We start from the raw sequence: 19281 nt of genomic DNA on the forward strand, positions 1-19281 counted from the left end.
TGCAGTTATGTGCGGCTGCGGGACATCCGCAGCATATTCCGCAACCGCACATTCCGCAGCGTGGACACAGCACTCCCCATGTCCCATAGGATAAATATGGGGAGTGTCTGTACATGCTTAAACCTGCGGATTTATCTGGAAAATCCAGATAAATGCGCAGGTTTTCCGCGGCAAAATCCACAGAAGCAAGCTCCCGTGGGCACAGGGCCTTATAGTTTGTATTGTAAAGAAGGGAATTTTGTTACTTACCGTAAATTCCTTTTCTTCTAGCTCCTATTGGGAGACCCAGACGATTGGGTGTATAGCACTGCCTCCGGAGGCCACACAAAGCAATTACACTAAAAAGTGTAAGGCCCCTCCCCTTCTGGCTATACACCCCCAGTGGGATCACTGGCTCACCAGTTTTAGTGCAAAAGCAAGAAGGAGGAAAGCCAATAACTGGTTTAAACAAATTCACTCCGAAGTAACGTCGGAGAACTGAAAAACCATTCAACATGAACAACATGTGTACCCGAAAAACCACCAAAAATCCCGAAGGACAACAGGGCGGGTGCTGGGTCTCCCAATAGGAGCTAGAAGAAAAGGAATTTACGGTAAGTAACAAAATTCCCTTCTTCTTCGGCGCTCCATTGGGAGACCCAGACGATTGGGACGTCCAAAAGCTGTCCCTGGGTGGGTAAAGAAATACCTCATGTTAGAGCTGCAAAGACAGCCCTCCCCTACGGGGAGGCAACTGCCGCCTGCAGGACTCTTCTACCTAGGCTGGCGTCCGCCGAAGCATAGGTATGCACCTGATAATGTTTGGTGAAAGTGTGCAGACTCGACCAGGTAGCTGCCTGGCACACCTGTTGAGCCGTAGCCTGGTGTCGTAATGCCCAGGACGCACCCACGGCTCTGGTAGAATGGGCCTTCAGCCCTGATGGAACCGGAAGCCCAGCAGAACGGTAGGCTTCAAGAATTGGTTCTTTGATCCATCGAGCCAGGGTGGCTTTGGAAGCCTGCGACCCCTTGCGCTGGCCAGCGACAAGGACAAAGAGTGCATCAGAGCGGCGCAGGGGCGCCGTGCGGGAAATGTAGATTCTTAGTGCTCTCACCAGATCTAACAAATGTAAATCCTTTTCATACCGGTGAACCGGATGAGGACAAAAAGAAGGTAAGGAAATATCCTGATTAATATGAAACGAGGATACTACCTTAGGGAGAAACTCCTGAATGGGGCGCAGCACTACCTTGTCCTGGTGGACCACCAGGAAGGGAGCCTTGGATGACAGCGCTGCTAGCTCAGACACTCTCCGAAGAGACGTGATCGCTACCAGAAAGGCCACTTTCCGTGATAGTCGAGAGAGTGAAACATCCGTCAGAGACTCGAAAGGCGGCTTCTGGAGAGCAACTAGTACCCTGTTCAGATCCCATGGATCTAACGGCCGCTCGTACGGGGGGACGATATGACCAAACCCCCTGCAGGAACGTGCGTACCTGCGGACGTCGTGCTAGACGCTTCTGAAAAAACACCAATAGCGCCGAGACTTGCCCTTTAAGGGAGCCGAGCGACAAGCCCCTTTTCCAACCCAGATTGCAGGAAGGAAAGAAAAGTAGGCAATGCCAATGGCCAGGGGGACACTCCTTGTACAGAGCACCAGTAAAAGAAAATCTTCCACTTCCGTGGTAGATCTTAGCAGACGTGGGCTTCATAGCCTGTCTCATGGTGGCAACGACCCCGTGGGATAATCCTGAGGACACTAGGATCTAGGACGCAATGGCCACACAGTAGGTTCAGGGCCGTAGAATTCAGATGGAAAAACGGCCCTTGGGACAGCAAGTCTGGCCGGTCTGGTAGTGCCCACGGTTGACCGACCGTGAGATGCCTGTCGCCAGAGCTCTTTGATCGTCATGAAAACCGGGACCTTGCTGTTGTGCCGATTCGTGAAACCCGTCCGGGTGCAGAGACCATTCTCCTGCGTCCACGCCCTGGTGACTGAGGAAGTCTGCTTCCCAGTTTTCTACGCCCGGGATGTGAACTGCGGATATGGTGTATGCTCTGTCTTCCACCCCTAGCAGAATCCGGCGGACTTCCTGGGAGGCTCGCCGACTGCGTAGTCCGCCTTGGTGGTTGATGTATGCCACCGCTGTGGATTGTCCGACTGAATTCGGATCTGTTTGCCTTCCAGCCACTGCAGGACGTCTTGCAGGGCCATATGCACTGCCCAGAGCTCCAGACAATTGATCTGAAGAGTGGACTCCTCTGAAGAGAGTCCTTGATCGTCTGAGAAAGGGGGACGTTCCTGTGTAGGGACATCGACTTCCCCTCCCATTAGCGAAGAATGTTCTATTGAAGTGGACGCAGATGAAACTGCGTGAAAGGGACTGCCTCTGGATGAGGTGTCTCCTTGAAGGAGAGACTGCACCCCCGTCTGTAGTGACCGCTGTCTGTCCAGTGGAAGCTTCACCATCGCTGAGAGTGTGTGAAACCCCAAGCTAAGATATGCCAGCGATTGGGTTTAACTTTGAAAAGTTGAGGACCCACCCGAAACTCTGGGAAGTCTCCAGCGCCATGTTCAGGCTGTGTTGGCATGCCTCTTAAAAGAGTGCCTTGACAAGTAGATGGTCTAAGTAAGGGATCACAGGGTGACCCTGAGAGTGCGGGAGTGGTCCCACTGCTGCCATGAACTTGGTGAAAACCCGTGGGGCTGTTGCCAGACCGAAGGGTAGGGCTACGAACCGAAGATGCTCGTCTTCAATAACGAATCGTAGCAAACGCCGGTGCTCTGGAGCAATCGGCACGTGGAGATAAGCATCCTGATGTCTATTGATGCTAGGAAATCTCCTTGAGACATTGAGGCAATGACGGAGCGGAGGGATTCCATCCGGAACCGCCTGGTTTTCACGTGCTTGTTGAGCAGTTTAAGGTCCAGAACGGAACGGAAGGAGTCGTCCTATTTTGTCACCCCGACCAGATCGGAGTAAAAAGTGTCTCTTGTTCCTGAGGAGGAACCGGGATTACGACTCCTACTGCCTGCAGAAGAGCCTCGGCTCGGCCGGTGAGGAAGTTTTTGCGACAAACTGTCTCTCACCCACCGGCCATTGACCTGTGGCAGTTAAATGTCGCTAAAGCGGGGGAGTCTGCCACCGACCGCGGACGCGGAGAGAGAGGGCTGAAAGTCATGAGGAAACCGCCTTGGTAGCGGTTCCTCCGGCTGCCTTCTCCGGGCGTGATTGAGCCCGCCAGGAACCTGCGCCCCTCTGAGCCTTTTGAGTCCTGTTGGACGAGGGCAATTGGGACGTGCCCGAGCCTGGGAAGGACCGAAACCTCGACTGTCCCTTCTCCTGATGGGTCTTGTTTGATAGCTGGGGTAAGGAAGAATCCGTACCCTTGGACAGTTGAATGATTTAATCCAACCGCTCACGAAACAGTCTGTCACCAGATAAAGGCAATCTGGTTAAGCACTTTTGTGGAAGCAGCATCTGCTCCAATCCCTTAACACTAGGAGCGTAACAACACGGAGTTGGCGGACGCCACTGACGTACGGCTCGTAGAGTCCAGGACAGCATAAACAGCTTGAGTCGCAATGCCGACATTGCGAGGTGAAGGACGCTACTGCGGCCAAGATGTACATGTGACCGCGTCCCTCTGCGCAATACTAGCTGAAATAGCTTGGAGTGCCTCTATGGCTGCGAATGCCGGGGCAACCGACCCGCCGATAGGGCTGTCTGTCAATGGCATCTTTAAGTGAAGTCCCATCTTCCACTGCAACTATAGATCTAGCCGCAAGCCTGGAGATTGGGGGATCCACCCTTGGAGCGCTTGAGCACGTCAGGGGGGAAGAGACAACGCGTATCTTCAATACGGTTGGAGAAACGCTTATCGGGATAAGCGTGGTGTTCCTGGACTGCTTCTCTGGAGTCAGAGTGACCAGAAAAGTACTCAATATACGCTTGAGATACCGAAATAGGGATTTCTTCTGCTGTGAAGCTGACCCCTCCACTGGAGGAGTTGAGGGAGAAATACCCAACCTTCCATTGATGGACGCTATAAGATTATTCACTATAGCGTCACCATCCGGTGTATCCGGATTGAGAGCGGTCTCAGGATCAGAGTCCTGAACAGCTACGTCTGCCTCATCATACAGAGAGTACTGTGATGAAGTCGAGGGCCGTTCTTAGGGAGCTCGCTTAGGCCGTCTGGGACTGTCGTCCGTGTCAGAGCCTGCACCCTGGGATGCATGGGACCCTCCTGGAGCCATGATTTGTTTCGAAATCAGGGTGGCCAGGGGCATTGAATCAACATTGCCCAAGGTCTGTCTGGACTGCAAAGTCTGTAAGATGTTAGTCCTAGCCACAGACAATATATCAGCGGAAACTGCAACTCCGTCCCTTGACCCCGTTGAGTAATTGCACACACTGGGGGTCCTGGAACAGTCGCATGCAGTACAAGCAGCATAGAAAGCCTGTGCCTTGGCACCCATGCTTTTTTTTTTTTTTTGCTGTTGCTGTCTAGCCATCTAGGAGCATTAGCCAAGAATAGCGACCGTACAGTGCAATGTATAGCATACAAGCATGAAGTACAATAAACACTTCAGCACATGCAGTACAAGGAGCATAGAAAGCCTTTGCTTTTCTGCTGCCGTTGTCTAGTTATTCAGGAGCATTAGCCAGGAAAAGCGACATACAGTGAATGTATAGCATACAAGCATGAAAATAACCACTGCAGCACATGCAATCCAAGCAGCATTGAAAGCTTGTGCCTTAGCACCCTTGCTTTTTTGCTGCTGTTGTCTAGTCATCAAGGAGCATTAGCCAAGAATAGCGACATGCAGTGAATGTACAAGCATGAAAATAAACTCTGCAGTACATGCAATCCAAGCAGCATTGAAAGCTTGTGCCTTAGCACCATTGCTGTTTGCTGCCGCTGTCTAGCCATCTAGGCGGGTAGACAGCCAAGAATAGCCCTTACAGTGCAATGTAAAACATACAAGCATAAAGGACACATGACACTGCAGCACATGTAAGACAAGCAGCATATAGAGTCTGTGCTTTAGCACCCCTGATCTTTTGCTGCTGTTTCTAGGTCTGCATCCTGAATAGCGACCGTACAAAAGTACAACAGGACACTTCGGCATTAGTGGGTCAGCACTTTAGTTGCCGCTTACCGCCCGCACAAAAGCGGGTGTGTGGCGCCGGAATCCTGTGCTGGTAGCTCAGTGTCTCCGTTTTCCCGCTCTGCGTGCCGGAATGGCTGCCGGCGTCCAGAGGAGAGGGGCGGGCCGAGGGCGTGCCCGAGACAAGAGCGGGAACCCGGCGCCCACTGTGTCTAGTAAAGGGGGCTGGAGAATGCAAATAAGGCTCCAGCCCTCGGCGCTGCTATAGAACAGCGTCTCTCCCTTTCCCTGAGTGACAGGGTGGGGGCGGGAACGAAGCGGCGCTAGGCCGCAAAAGCCGGGGACTAAAGTTAGAAGCGCCGCCGCCGTAAAAGCGCGGTCGGCGCGTCCCCGGCGCACTACAAGTCGCAGCTGCGCCGCCGCTCCAGGGGCGGTCGGCGCGGCGGTCCCCACACGTAAAGTCCCCCAGTAATCTGCAGGGACTATAAGCCCAGCGCACAGCGCTACAGTCCCCGGCGCACTAGCACACCCAGCAAGCCTGGAGTGTGCGTGGCCTGCCATACGGGGACACAGAGTACCTGAAAGTTGCAGGGCCTTGTCCCTGAACGGCACTCCCGCTCCACATCCAGCAGGTTCTATGGGTCTGTGGATGGAGCCCGGCCTCAGGGCTTGGTGGCCGGAAAGATCCCACTTCCTCAGAGCCCCTCAGGGGGATGGGGAAGGAAAACAGCATGTGGGCTCCAGCCTCCGTACCAGCAATAGGTACCTCAACCTTACAAACCGCAAGTGGGGTGAGAAGGGAGCATGCTGGGGGCCCTAGTATGGGCCCTCTTTTCTTCCATCCGACATAGTCAGCAGCTACTGCTGACTAAACAGTGGAGCTTATGCATGGATGTGTGCCTCCTTCGCACAAAGCTTGAAAACTGGTGAGCCAGTGATCCCACTGGGGGTGTATAGCCAGAAGGGGAGGGGCCTTACACTTTTTAGTGTAATTGCTTTGTGTGGCCTCCGGAGGCAGTGCTATACACCCAATCGTCTGGGTCTCCCAATGGAGCGCCGAAGAAATACATATTGTCTAGATTGCTCTCTACTAACATAAGAACATATAACTGAGGATTTGTAATACAGTGGTAAATACTACATTTTAACTTTAGTACACGTACACACACAAAAAAAAAACAACAAAGCAAACACCTATACCTTGATAAACTTACCCCCGCACTCTTCCTGTGACTTTCTGCTTCTTGCTTTGTCAGATTTAGTTGTCTTGATTGTAAAAAAAATAAAAATAAAAAAAAATGTAACACCTTCCACCATTACTTGTCAAAAGACATAGCCATACCGCTTGCATAAAAAGAACGCAAATGTTACCTGTTCTCCAGATTGGAGTTTCACAGTTGGCAAAGGTTTTCCATAATGAAAGTTTGTGAGAATTAATGCGATGACTGCCAAAGTTTTTCCCTGTAGAAAGCAAAGAATGAAGAAAAGAAAAAAAAAAAAAAAAAATTAAAAACAAGCACCCACACTGAAACGTTTACCCTCTAAGTACATTATAATTATTCATTTCGTTGTTGCATCTTTTTAAGCCCACGAGGATGAATCACTAATTGTTACAATGACAGCGTTGTACCACTTCTGCGCACAGCAGTTCATCCAATTCCACAAAGCAGATCATTCTCTGGGTGACTATGTTACCATGCTTAGACAGAGCAATGCGTGCTGTACAGGGGTAATAAAGGTCCTGGGATTACAGCAGCCTCTGCAATATGTGGGCACATACTAACAAAGGAGAGAGTAAGGCCCTGTGCGCACTGGAAAATGGAATTTTCTTAAAATTCCGCAGGCTCTGAAAGAATTCCGCACCCGCGGGGGAAAAGAAAAATAATGCAAAAAAAACAAACTGCAGCAAAATCTGCATTCGTTTTGGTGCGGCTTCGGTGCTGTTTTTCTGCGGGTTGGTACATGTGTTTTAATGCATTCAATGCAATAAAGCACATTGAAAAAAAACAAAAAACAAACAAACATTTCCTTCTGATATAGATAGATAGAGAGATAATGGATGGATAGATAGATAATCAATAGATAGATAGACAGATAAACAAATAGATAATGGATAGATAGATAATCAATAGATTATCGATAGAGGACAGATCAATCAGAGTCCCTGTGAGGACACACTGCAGTTCTCGCGAGCGGTAATGTGTTCACATTACCAACCGTGAGAAATAAGCAAGGTACCACTGTACAGGTTAACGAGAACAATCCGTTCTGGGACTGTGCTTGTTAATCAAGTTACTCGTTCAGCAGAGCAAGATTTCCCATAGGAAATCAGTGCAATGCTGACGATCCGTTCCACAACTTCTAACTTCTGTCCCATCCTGGTCCCCTATTCTGTCATTCCACACACACACACACACACACACACACACACACACACACACACACAAACACAAACACACATTATATGCTCACCTTACCTTCCGTTCCATCGCCGGTCTGCTGGGACTTGCTGTTCTCTGGTACGGGGTCGGGCTGTGTAACGCATTACCATAACGACGAGGCAGGAAGTTCCCGGCCAGGGCGCTGATGTCAAAGGCAGAGTCGCTTGCCTCTGATTTGCCAGTGCTCTGCCTTTCATTAGCGATGACAGGAAGTTCCTCCCTTGTCGCTATGGATGCAGATACACAGCGTGGACTGGTGCGGCGCACTACAGCACCCAGGAGGCCAGCGATGAAACGAAAGGTAAACATATGTTATATTATATGCTCACCTTACCTTCCGTTCCATCGCATGCCTCCTGGGTCTTGTAGTTCGCCGCGAGGACGTCGCGATGTACCCGGGAACTACAAGAACCATGAGACCGGCGGTGGAACGGAAGGTAAGGTGAGCATAATATTGTATGTGTGTGCGTGCGTGTGTGTTTGTGCGTACATGTGTGTGCTTGTGTGGACTGCAAGTGCGGGTCAGAATGTGGTGGATGGACGAAACCGGAAGTGTGTGCGGTGAGAATTTGGCTCGTACAGCAAAGCTTTCTCGTAAAGCGGGCTACAAATTTACAGAAAGCTTTGTTTGTTAAGCAAAATTCTCGTTAAGAGGGTTACTCGTTATGCGAAGTACCACTGTAATTACCTCTGCAGTCTCGTTACGAGGCTGCATTGAGTATGTGTCAGTTGCGGCTGGATGGAAGCGTCGTGGGAAGTCTGTGGATTACGCCGGAGCGGTGTGTGTGTGTGTGTGGGGGGGGGGGGGGGGGGGAGGGTGTAATAAGGAGGTGAAAGCTTTTTTTGTGTTTTATTTAAAATGAAGGATGTTTATTCACTTTACTTACGGGTCCATCAAGTAGGCTGTCTCATAGACGCTGCCATGATTAAGTTAGGACTTAGTGGCAGCGATGCGCTGCCATTAACTCATTATTACCCTGATTGCCACCGCATCATGGCAATCTGGAAGAGCTGGGGACACTCCGGGACTGTTGCATAATGGATGCGACAGTCCCGGGGCAGCGGCAGGCTGATATTCTCGGCTGCGAGAGAGGGGGGGCATTAACCCTGGCCATTGCCCTCCCCAGCCTGAGAATACCGGGCCGCCGCTGTGTGTTTACCTTGGCTGAACGGTAAAAATACGGCAGAGCCCAAGTTTTATTTTTTGTTTTTTTATTTTTAATATGTACGTTTGATTTCTATGTGTATTCTATATGTCTGTGTGAGTGTGATCTGTGTGTATTTACTCTCTGCTCCGCTTCCTCTTCCTGTCATAATGACATCACTTCACTGCAAAACGCAGGCCAGTGATGAACATTAAGTCCCGAAAAAGGCAAAATCCCGCAGGGAATAACACAGGAAAACACAATGAAACGCACAGAATTTGCTACCTGCATTATTCCCTGCGGGATTTCACGATTACATTACAGTAAATGGAGTGAAATCCCGCAGCTACCTAGGGAAAAGAAGAGTGACATGCAATTGTTTTTGCTGCGGGAATCCCGCAGCAAAACATGCAGCTGTCGAAATCAGCCTAGTGCGCACAGCAATTTTTTTTCCCCCATTGGATTTACTGGTGAATCACTGCAGAAAGGTTAAGAACATTTTCTGCAGCAAAACATGCAGCAAATCTGCGGGAAAATCCGGCTAGTGCGCACAGAGCCTAAAGGCTGCTTTACACGTTGCAATTAATTGTGCGATCGCACCCGCCCCCATCATTTGTGCAGCACGGGCAATTTCTTGCCCGTGTCGCACAATGCTTTAATCCCCCCGTCACATGTACTTACCTTCTAAACGACCTCGCTGTGGGCGGCGAACATCCACTTCCTGAAGGGGGAGGGACGTTCGGCGTCACAGCAACGTCACACAGCGGGCGGCCAATAGAAGCGGAGGGTTGGAGATGAGCGGGACGTAAACATTCCGCCCACCTACTTCCTTCAGCATTGCCGGCGGGACGCAGGTAAGCTACAGTTCATCGTTCCCGGGGTGTCACACGGAGCGATGTGTGCTGCCTCGGGAACAATGAACAACAGGACGTTCAATTTTTAGAAAACGAGCAACGTTTCAGCGATGCTCGTTCATAGCTGTCACACGCTACGATATCACTAACGAGGCCGGATGTGCGTCACTTACGACGTGACGCCCACCGACATCTCCTTCGATATATCGTAGCATGTAAAGCCCGCTTAAGAGTGGCAGGAGTTTGGGATGCAGATAAAAGCTTGTCTTCAAGTTTCATTAATACAGCAATTTCAAAATGTAATTTATATTTTTCATATTAACATTGATATTTACACCAAAGGTGACTGAAAATTATGCTGACTACTCATAATAAGCAGAACTAAAAAGATACAGACCAGGCCCATGTCATCTGCCAGAATCCCTCCTTTGACACTTTCAGGTCTTTCTTTCTCAGCAAAGTTAGTAAGTGTGTTGTAGTATAGGTGGCTTCTCTGCTCCCAGAAGGGTGGCAGTTCTGTACTGTTCTCTCGTGACACCATCCACGCCAAAGCCTGCTTCTGATGTGGAAGCAACGCAGTGTGTACGGCCTATACAGAAGAGGAAAGCGATATCATTAGGTTGCGTAAGCATTCTGCATTTGTAAAACACGTGCTCAGTCTTTGGGGTAGTTCACATGACAGTGTTTTTTGTTTGTTTCTTGCAAACAGAGTGGTCTGCAAAAATAAACATGTTTGTTTTTGATTGGAGTCAAAGATCACTATTACCCATACAAGTCTAATCGTCCATGAAAATCACAGACAGAACACAGGAGGCATCAGTGTGTAATCCATGTGCTGTCGTGACACAGGCTGGGCTCCGATGGAGCGCCGTGATGGAAAGCCCAGCGGCTAATTATATCGTGGGAGGGAAGGTGGGGGGGTGGACCAATGGGTGTGTGGAATGGTGTGCCCACAAGGCATGTAACAGGTTAACAGCCCAGCACCTGTGAAAGGCAGATCCTGGTTATATAATACAAAAAAAAACCCGACAGTTTGCACTCTGATAATGCTAAAATATAGAAGCCATGAATGTGTGAACATGGAGCTGCATTACTGCTAGTTTCATACTTGCGTTGTGCGGCATCCGTCGCATTGCGTTGTGTGACGGATGTAAAGGATGCGTTGCATATAGTGGCACAACGGATGCGATGGATCCTGCAAAACAACGGAATCTGTTGTAGCTTTTATTTCAGCTATTTACTCAACTGAGCATGCGCAGTTGTGTAAAGAAGGATCCGTCACAGGAATCTGTTAAATGACGTATTCCAACGGATTCCGCCACCATAGGCTTCCATTATAAAAACGACGGACGCCGACGGAATCCAGCACATTGCGTTTGACGCTCTGGGAAGCGCAGAAAAACGCTACATGCTGCGTGCTTTCTGCCCGACGGATACAACGCAGGACCATCAATCGCAATGCGTCCTCCATACAAGTCAATGGGAAACAGCGGAATCCGTTAACAGATTGTGCTGTTTCCCAAAGCGGCGAATTGCGACGGCTGCCAAACAATGCAAGTGTGAAAGTAAAGATAGGAGAAAAAAGGAGAATAAATGACCCAGATGATGTAAATAAGATAGTACAAAGACATCCTCTTGGTGAAAAAAAATCTTTATTAAGAATTTATCTCATAAATAGTTACAAGATGGAATATAAAAAAAACCCACTAAAATTGACAAGGTGACAAGTGCAGAACGAGAGCTCCAGGGAGCACTAAACATCAGAGGCTCAGAAGATGGGCAGTTCAAATAGTCATATCATACCCAAAATTTTAACAAAACAGACCTTGTGTAAAGTTTACAGTTGCAACGGCCCCCCGAGGAAGGTCACGAAACGCGTTGGGGTGCGTTTGTCCATCTGTCAGTGGTTCAGTAAGATGGGCAAGTTGAATTAACCCTTTAAGATATGGCCTATGGAATATCACTTAATGGGTGTATGGCACTTTCTGATATTATATGGCTTTGCCACTGGGCTGGTTATATGCTGTAAAACACCCCCCCCCCCCACACCTCCCAAACTGTGGGAGTGATTAAAACTTTACACAAGGCCTGTTTTGCTAAGATTTTGGGTATGATATGACTGTTTGAACTGCCCATCTTCTGAGCCTCTGACTTTTGGTGCTCCCTGGAGCTCTCATTCTGGACCTGTCACCTTGTCAATTTTAGTGTTTTTTATATTCCCTCTTGTAACTATGAGATAAATTCTTAATAAAGATTTTTTTCACTTTTTTCACCAAGAGGATGTCTTTGTACCATCTTATTTACATCATCTGGGTCATTATTCTCCTTTTTTCTCCTATCTTTACACTTCATGCTTTGGGAGTGACCCACATATACTAAACAAGTATGATGGTCATTATTAGAGATGAGCGAACCGGTCGCGGTTCGGCTCGAGTTCGGTTCGCCGAACGGAGGTCTCGTTCGAGTTCAGCGAACCGGCTCAGCGAACCACTCGAACCACATAGGAAACAATGGGAGGCAATCACAAAACACATAAAAACACCTAGAAAACACCCTCAAAAGGTGTCCAAAAGGTGACAAACAACTCACAACACAACACAAACACACATGGGAAAGTGACAAGGACATATACTCATGCAAAAACAAAAGAGCTGGACAAGGAAAAAGAGGAGGAGACACAGATATAGGCATGGCACGCCCTTCTAAAATCATGTAAAACACCGCAAGGTGACTCCAAGCGGAGTCTCCCTTTTTTCCAAAAATTGGGCCACACACACACCCACCCCTTCAGTGGCAGCACTTGTGCCCCAGTTGTACACTTCACAGCTAGATTTGCATTAAGCACATTCAAAAATACGCCATCCCCAGGATGACACCGGGGTAGGTAGCAAAGTCTTTCCTGATCCCAGCGCTGTGCATCTTGGATCATTTTTAAAAACACAGCAAGGGTTACTCCAAGCGGAGTCTCTCTTTTTTCCAAAAATTGGGCCACACAGACACCCAATCAGTGGCAGCACTTGTGCCCTAGTTGTACAATTCACAGCTAGATTTGCATCAAGCACATTCCAAATCCACAAGCATTTACTCTCCCCAGGATAGCACAGGGGTAGTAAATTCCTTGTGGATCCATGACTTGTTCATTTTGATGAACGTCAGTCTGTCCACATTGTCACTGGACAGACGCGTGCGCTTATCTGTCAGCACACACCCTGCAGCACTGAAGACACGTTCAGAGACAACGCTGGCAGCTGGACACGACAAAATCTCCAAGGCGTAAGTGGAGAGCTCTGGCCATTTTTCAAGATTTGAAGCCCAAAATGAGCAAGGCTCCATTTGCAAAGTCATGGCATCGATGTTCATTTGGAGATACTCCTGTATCATCCTCTCCAGCCGTTGACTATGTGTCAGACTTGTTGTCTCTGGTGGCCTTGCAAAGGAGGGTCTAAAAAAATTATGAAAAGATTCAATAAAATTGCTGTTACCAGCACCAGATACGGTGCTACTGGTACGGGTAGACTGTTGAAGATGACGAGACCGTCCCATGTTTGTCAAGTTACAACTGGGAGATTCACTACCTGCAACTGCACGGTTGTTTGGTGGAAAAGCCGAGCTAAGATCGAGTAACAGCTTCTGCTGATACTCCTGCATACGTGCGTCCCTTTCTATGGCTGGAATTATGTCACAAAATTTGGACTTGTACCGGGGATCTAATAGTGTGGCAAGCCAGTAGTCATAATCACTTCTAATTTTGACAATACGAGGGTCATGTTGGAGGTAGTGCAGCAAGAAGGCACTCATGTGTCTTGCGCAGCCATGCGGACCAAGTCCACGCTGTGTTTGTGGCTAACCGTTCTTACTTCCTCTGACATCTCCCCCCAACCTCTTTCAACTGAAATTTGACCAAGGTCTCCCTCATCCGCTGAGTCTTCCATGTCCATGGACAGTTCGTCCTCCATTTTTTTATGTTCTCCTGCACCTTCCTCAACATTTCGCCTGCTACCATGCGCCCTTTTGATCCCTGTCCCCCATGGTCCCATGCCTGCCGCGTTGGTGATGATGAACGTCTGGACCTTGGTGATGTTGTTGTGTCTTGCGCATATGAATCCTCCTGTAGTTCCTCCCCTTCCTGTTGTCCCACCCCCTGACTCCGAATAGTGTTTAGCGTGTGCTCCAGCATGTAAATGACTGGAATTGTCATGCTGATAATGGCATTGTCAGCGCTAAACATATTTGTCGCCATGTCGAAACTGTGCAGAAGGGTGCATGGGTCCTTGATCTGAGACCACTCCATCAGGGTGATCTGCCCCACCTCTGAATCTCGTTAGCCCAGGCTATACGTCATGACATATTGCACCAGGGCTCGGCGGTGCTGCCACAGTCGCTTTAACATGTGGAGAGTCGAATTCCAGCGTGTCGCCACATCGCATTTCAGGCAATGAACCGGCAGGCCGAAAGACATCTGGAGCGATGCAAGTCGCTTAGCAGCGGTGGTTGAACGGCGGAAGTGAGCAGACAGTTTTCGTGCCCTGTTCAGAAGGCCATCTAGGCCGGGATAGTGTGTTAAAAATTGCTGGACAACAAGGTTCAACACGTGAGCCATACAAGGCACGTGTGTCACCTTGCCCAGGCGAAGAGCCGCACCCAGGTTTGCAGCATTGTCGCACGCGGCCTTACCAGGCTGCAGGTTGAGTGGAGACAACCATTTACCAAACTCAGTCTCCAGAGCTGCCCACAACTCAGCCACTGTGTGACTCTTAGTTCCAAGACATGTGAAACTAAAGACCGCCTGATGCCGTTGCGCTCTGCTGCCAGCATAGTAATGAGGGGTGCGTGATTCCTTCTGCACAGTGAGAACGCTGGTGGCCTGACCAGGCAGGCTTGGGGCAGAGGTGGAGGACCCAGATGAGGTGGAGGAGGCAGAGGCGGAACTTGGACAGAGGATTGACACACAAGTCGTGGGGACGGCAAGACTTGTGCAGCAGACCCTTCACCATCTATCACCATAGTTACCCAGTGCCCAGTCAGCGACAAGTAACGTCCCTGTCCATGCTTACTGGTCCAAGTATCGGTGGTGAAATGCACCCATTCACACACAGAGTTTCTCAAGGAAGTGGTGATGTTGTGTGCGACATGCTGGTGTAGCGCGGGCACACCTTTCTTAGAGAAGTAGTGGCGACTGGGCATCTGGTACTGGGGCACAGCGACAGACATAAGGTCTCTAAAATCCTGTGTGTCCACCAGGCGGAAAGGCAGCATTTCGGTAGCCAAGAGCTTACAGAGGGATAAAGTCAACCTCTTAGCTTTGTCATGGGTCACAGGAAATGGCCTTTTATTTGACCACATCTGAGGGACAGAGATCTGGCTGCTGTGTGTAGACGGTGTTGAGTAGGGTGTCCCTGGAAAAATGCAGGTTTGTGAGGAAAGTGCAGACGTAGACATTATGTTGCCTTCATCCAACGTTGGTGCTATCGATGTCTGAGAAAGCTCTACACACGCACTTGTTTCCCCTTCCAAACCAACTGACGACCTACCAAGCAAACTGCCTGTTGCGGTTACAGTGGTGGAAGTTGTGCGTGGAAAACCAGATGTGACAGCTGTCCCCACAGTCCTAGAAGATGAAGAGCGCGCGGATGCACTGGAAGGGGCAGGCGGTGGATGGTTCGCTCGCATTGCAGCACGGTGAGCTTCCCACTGGGACATATGATATTTATTCATGTGACGATTCATGGAAGAAGTTGTCAAACTGCTGAGGTTTTGCCCTCTACTAACAGAATCACGACAAATTTTACAGATCACATAATTTGGGCGATCTCTTGCTATGTCAAAAAAGGACCAGGCTAGGCAAGGCTTAGAGGGCATGCGACCTGCTGATCCACCCAGACTAGTGCTTAGAGGCACAGTGGAGGCTGAGGATGCAGTTGTAGACGTGCTACAAGTACTCCGACTCTGTCCAGGAAGGCGCAAGGTAACTTCGTCGTCAGTTGCATCCTCCTCCACCGCTTCTGTTGACCTCCTCGAGGGCCTGACTGTGGGTTGACAGTAGGTGGGATCTAGAACTTCCTCATCAATTGGTGTGTTTGCACTCCCCTCACCCTCAGACCGAGCCTCTTCTTGCCCTGACCGAATATTTAAGTTGTCATCCTAATCTGGTATCTGCGTCTCATCGTCATCAGTATGTTCCTCATTGTCTATTACAACAGGTGTTTCAGTTTGTGAATAAGGGTCAACATTATGCTCAGAAACTTGGTCATCACGGCCTGAATCTGAGTCACAAAGGTTCTGGGCATCACTGCAGACCATTTCCTGGTCTGTACTCACTGTAGCTTGGGAGCAGACCTCTGATTCCCAGGCTATAGTGTGACTGAACAGCTCTGCAGAATCAGCCATCTCAGTTCCACCATACTGTGCAGGGCGGATGGAGACTGCAGAGCTGGGAGAAAGCAAGTGTGATTGGGATGACAACTCTGAGGACTGGTGTTTTTTGGATGCGGTAGTTGAGGTGGAGGAGAGGGCACTTGTTGGACCACTTGAGATCCATTCAAGCATTTTCTTTTTTTGGCCATCATCTACCTTTGTTCCAGTTGTTAGTGTCCGTAAAAAAGAGAATTTTGTTTACTTACCGTAAATTCTTTTTCTTATAGTTCCGACATGGGAGACCCAGACCATGGGTGTATAGCTTCTGCCTCCGGAGGACACACAAAGTACTACACTAAAAAGTGTAGCTCCTCCCTCCGAGCATATACACCCCCTGGATAACCAAATCTAGCCAGTTTAGTGCAAAAGCTGAAGGAGGACATCCACCCACAAGTAGAGATAGAGTAAAACCCGGAACAACCGGAACCTCTGTCTACAACAACAGCCGGTGAAAACACACGGAACAAGAACTGCCAACAGGCAACAAGCAGTCCATGGGTGGGAAATAAACAGAAAACTGAGAAGTAGGCAAAACCTAACTTCACAAATGGGCGACAGCCGCCTGAAGGATGCGTCTGCCCAAGTTCGCATCTGCCGAAGCATGAGCATGCACTTGGTAGTGCTTCGAAAAGGTGTGCAGACTAGACCAAGTGGCAGCCTGACAGACCTGCTGAGCCGTAGCCTGGTGCCTGAAAGCCCAAGAGGCACCGACAGCTCTGGTCGAGTGCGCCTTGATCCCCGGCGGGGGAGGCACCCGAGTACACTGGTAGGCATCGGATATGGCCGACCTAATCCAACGAGCTAGGTTCGGTTTAGAAGCCGAGAGACCCTTGCGCTGACCTGTGGTCAGCACAAAAAGAGGTGCACCGCCTAAGAACAGCGGTGCGTGACACATAGATCCGGAGCGCCCGCACCAGATCTAAAGTATGCAACGCTTTCTCAAAGCGATGCACAGGGGCCGGACAAAAGGAAGGCAATGAAATGTCCTGGTTAAGGTGGAAAGGAGACACCACCTTAGGGAGAAAGTCCGGAGTCGGATGGAGAACCACCTTGTCTTAGTGAAAAACCAAAAAGGGTGACTCCGAAGAGAGCGCAGCCAAATCAGAGACTCTCCTGAGAGAAGTTATGGCCGCCAGAAAGACGACTTTCTGTGAAAGTCGAAACAAAGAAACCTCCCCAAGAGGCTCAAAGGGGGGTTTCTGTAAGGCCGTGAGGACCAGATTAAAGGTCCCAGGGATCCAAAGGCCGCCGGTAAGGTGGAATGATGTGAGATGCGCCCTGCATGAAGGTGCGCACCTGGGCCAGTCGGGCGATATGCCGTTGGAACAACACTGACAGAGCCGAGACCTGTCCCTTAAGGGAATTGAGGGATAGTCCTAGCTGCAGACCGGACTGTAGAAAGGACAGGATGGTCGGCAAGGAAAAAGGCCAAGGGACATGCCCGGAAAAACGACACCAGGACAGGAAAATTCTCCAAGTCCTGTGGTAAATCCTGGCCGAGGAAGACTTCCGAGCCTGAGTCATAGTGGAGATGACTTCGGGAGGAATGCCTGAAGCCGTCAGGATCCAGGACTCAAGAGCCACACCGTCAATCTGAGAGCTGCAGAATTCTGGCGGAAAAACGGACCTTGTGAGAGAAGGTCTGGGCGGTCCGGGAGATGCCACGGCACCTCTACGGACAGACGGAGCAGGTCTGGGTACCAAGCTCGCCTGGGCCAGTCTGGAGCAAAGAGTATGACCCGACGGCCCTCCATTCTGATCTTGCGCAGGACTCTGGGCAAGAGAGCTAGAGGGGGAAACACGTAAGACAGACGGAACTGGGACCAATCCTGAACCAGCGCGTCCGCTGCAAAGGCCTGAGGATCGTTGGAGCGAGCCACGTAAACCGGGACCTTGTTGTTGTGCCGGGATGCCATTAGATCCACTTCCGGAGTGCCCCACTTGCGGCAGATCGACCGGAACACTGCAGAGCCCACTCGCCGCTGTCCACGGTTTGACGGCTGAGATAATCTGCCTCCCAGTTTTCTACGCCTGGGATGTGGACTGCGGATATGGTGGACTTGGGAGTCCTCCGTCCACTGAAGGATACGTTGAACCTCCAACATTGCCAGGCGGCTGCGAGTCCCGCCCTGGTGATTGATGTAGGCAACTGCTGTCGCGTTGTCTGACTGGACTCGGATGTGCTTGCCCGCCAACAGGTGGTGAAAAGCTACGAGAGCTAGGAGCACAGCTCTGATTTCCAGCACATTGATCGAGAGGGCTGATTCGGACGGAGTCCAAGTGCCCTGTGCTCGGTGGTGGAGAAATACTGCTCCCCAGCCGGATAGACTGGCATCCGTGGTGAGAATCACCCAGGACGGGATCAGGAAGGAGCGTCCCTGAGACAGAAAGAGGGGCCGAAGCCACCACTGAAGAGAGCTCCTGGTCTGTGGCGACAGAGCCACCAACCTGTGCAAGGAAGAAGTCCGCTTGTCCCAACAGCGGAGAATGTCCAGCTGCAGAGGACGCAGATGGAACTGGGCAAAGGGAACCGCTTCCATTGACGCCACCATCTGACCCAGCACCTGCATGAGGTGCCTGATGGAATGACGGCGGGGCCTCAACAGAGAGCGCACCGCCAGGTGGAGGGACTGCTGTTTGACTAAGGGCAGCTTCACAAGTGCCGGCAGAGTCTCGAATTGCATCCCTAGGTACGCAAGTTTCTGGGTCGGGGTCAGAGTGGACTTGGGTAGATTGACAAGCCACCCGAATTGAACAAGCGTGGCGAGAGTGAGCGAGACACTCCGCTGACAGTCTGCACTGGATGAAGCCTTGACAAGAAGGTCGTCCAGGTAAGGAATCACTGCCAACCCCTGGAGGTGCAGAACCGCAACCACTGCTGCCATGACCTTGGTAAATACTCGAGGGGCCGTGGCTAACCCAAAGGGGAGAGCCACGAATTGGGAATGTTCCTCTCCGATTGCAAAACGTAGCCAACGCTGGTGTGAAACTGCAATTGGCACATGCAGATAGGCATCTCTGATGTCTATGGATGCCAGGAAATCTCCTTGGGTCATTGAGGCAATGACTGATCGCAGAGACTCCATGCGAAAATGCCGCACCTGAACATGCTTGTTGAGAAGCTTGAGATCCAGGATGGGCCGGAAGGAACCGTCCTTTTTGGGGACTAGGAAGAGATTTGAGTAAAAACCTCTGAACCGTTCCCTGGCGGGAACCGGTACAATTACTCCGTTGGCCTGTAAGGATGCCACGGCCTGAGAGAAGGCGGCGGCCTTGGAGCAGGGGGGAGTGGACAGAAAGAATCTGTTTGGCGGGCTGGAAGAGAACTCTA

General features: G+C 50.2%; 1 protein-coding gene across 4 annotated transcripts in view; it reads right to left on the minus strand.

The window, feature by feature from the left end:
- The window catches only part of HLTF (helicase like transcription factor), a 274018-nt gene that overhangs the window by 133709 nt on the left and 121028 nt on the right, over window positions 1-19281 (minus strand). For all 4 annotated transcript variants that reach the window (XR_012751708.1, XM_075340799.1, XM_075340800.1 and 1 more), the window contains exons 7-9: window positions 9934-10125; window positions 6468-6557; window positions 6311-6362 (exon numbers count right to left, since the gene is read on the minus strand). Coding sequence is in view for 3 of the 4 variants with exons in the window: in XM_075340799.1 (XP_075196914.1) it covers window positions 6311-6362; window positions 6468-6557; window positions 9934-10125 (334 nt within the window). In the remaining variant the exon portion in view is untranslated. The remainder of the gene's footprint in view (window positions 1-6310; window positions 6363-6467; window positions 6558-9933; window positions 10126-19281) is intronic.

Source organism: Anomaloglossus baeobatrachus, chromosome 3 (genome assembly GCF_048569485.1).
Source record: "Anomaloglossus baeobatrachus isolate aAnoBae1 chromosome 3, aAnoBae1.hap1, whole genome shotgun sequence".
NCBI classification, from domain to species: Eukaryota; Metazoa; Chordata; class Amphibia; order Anura; family Aromobatidae; genus Anomaloglossus; species Anomaloglossus baeobatrachus.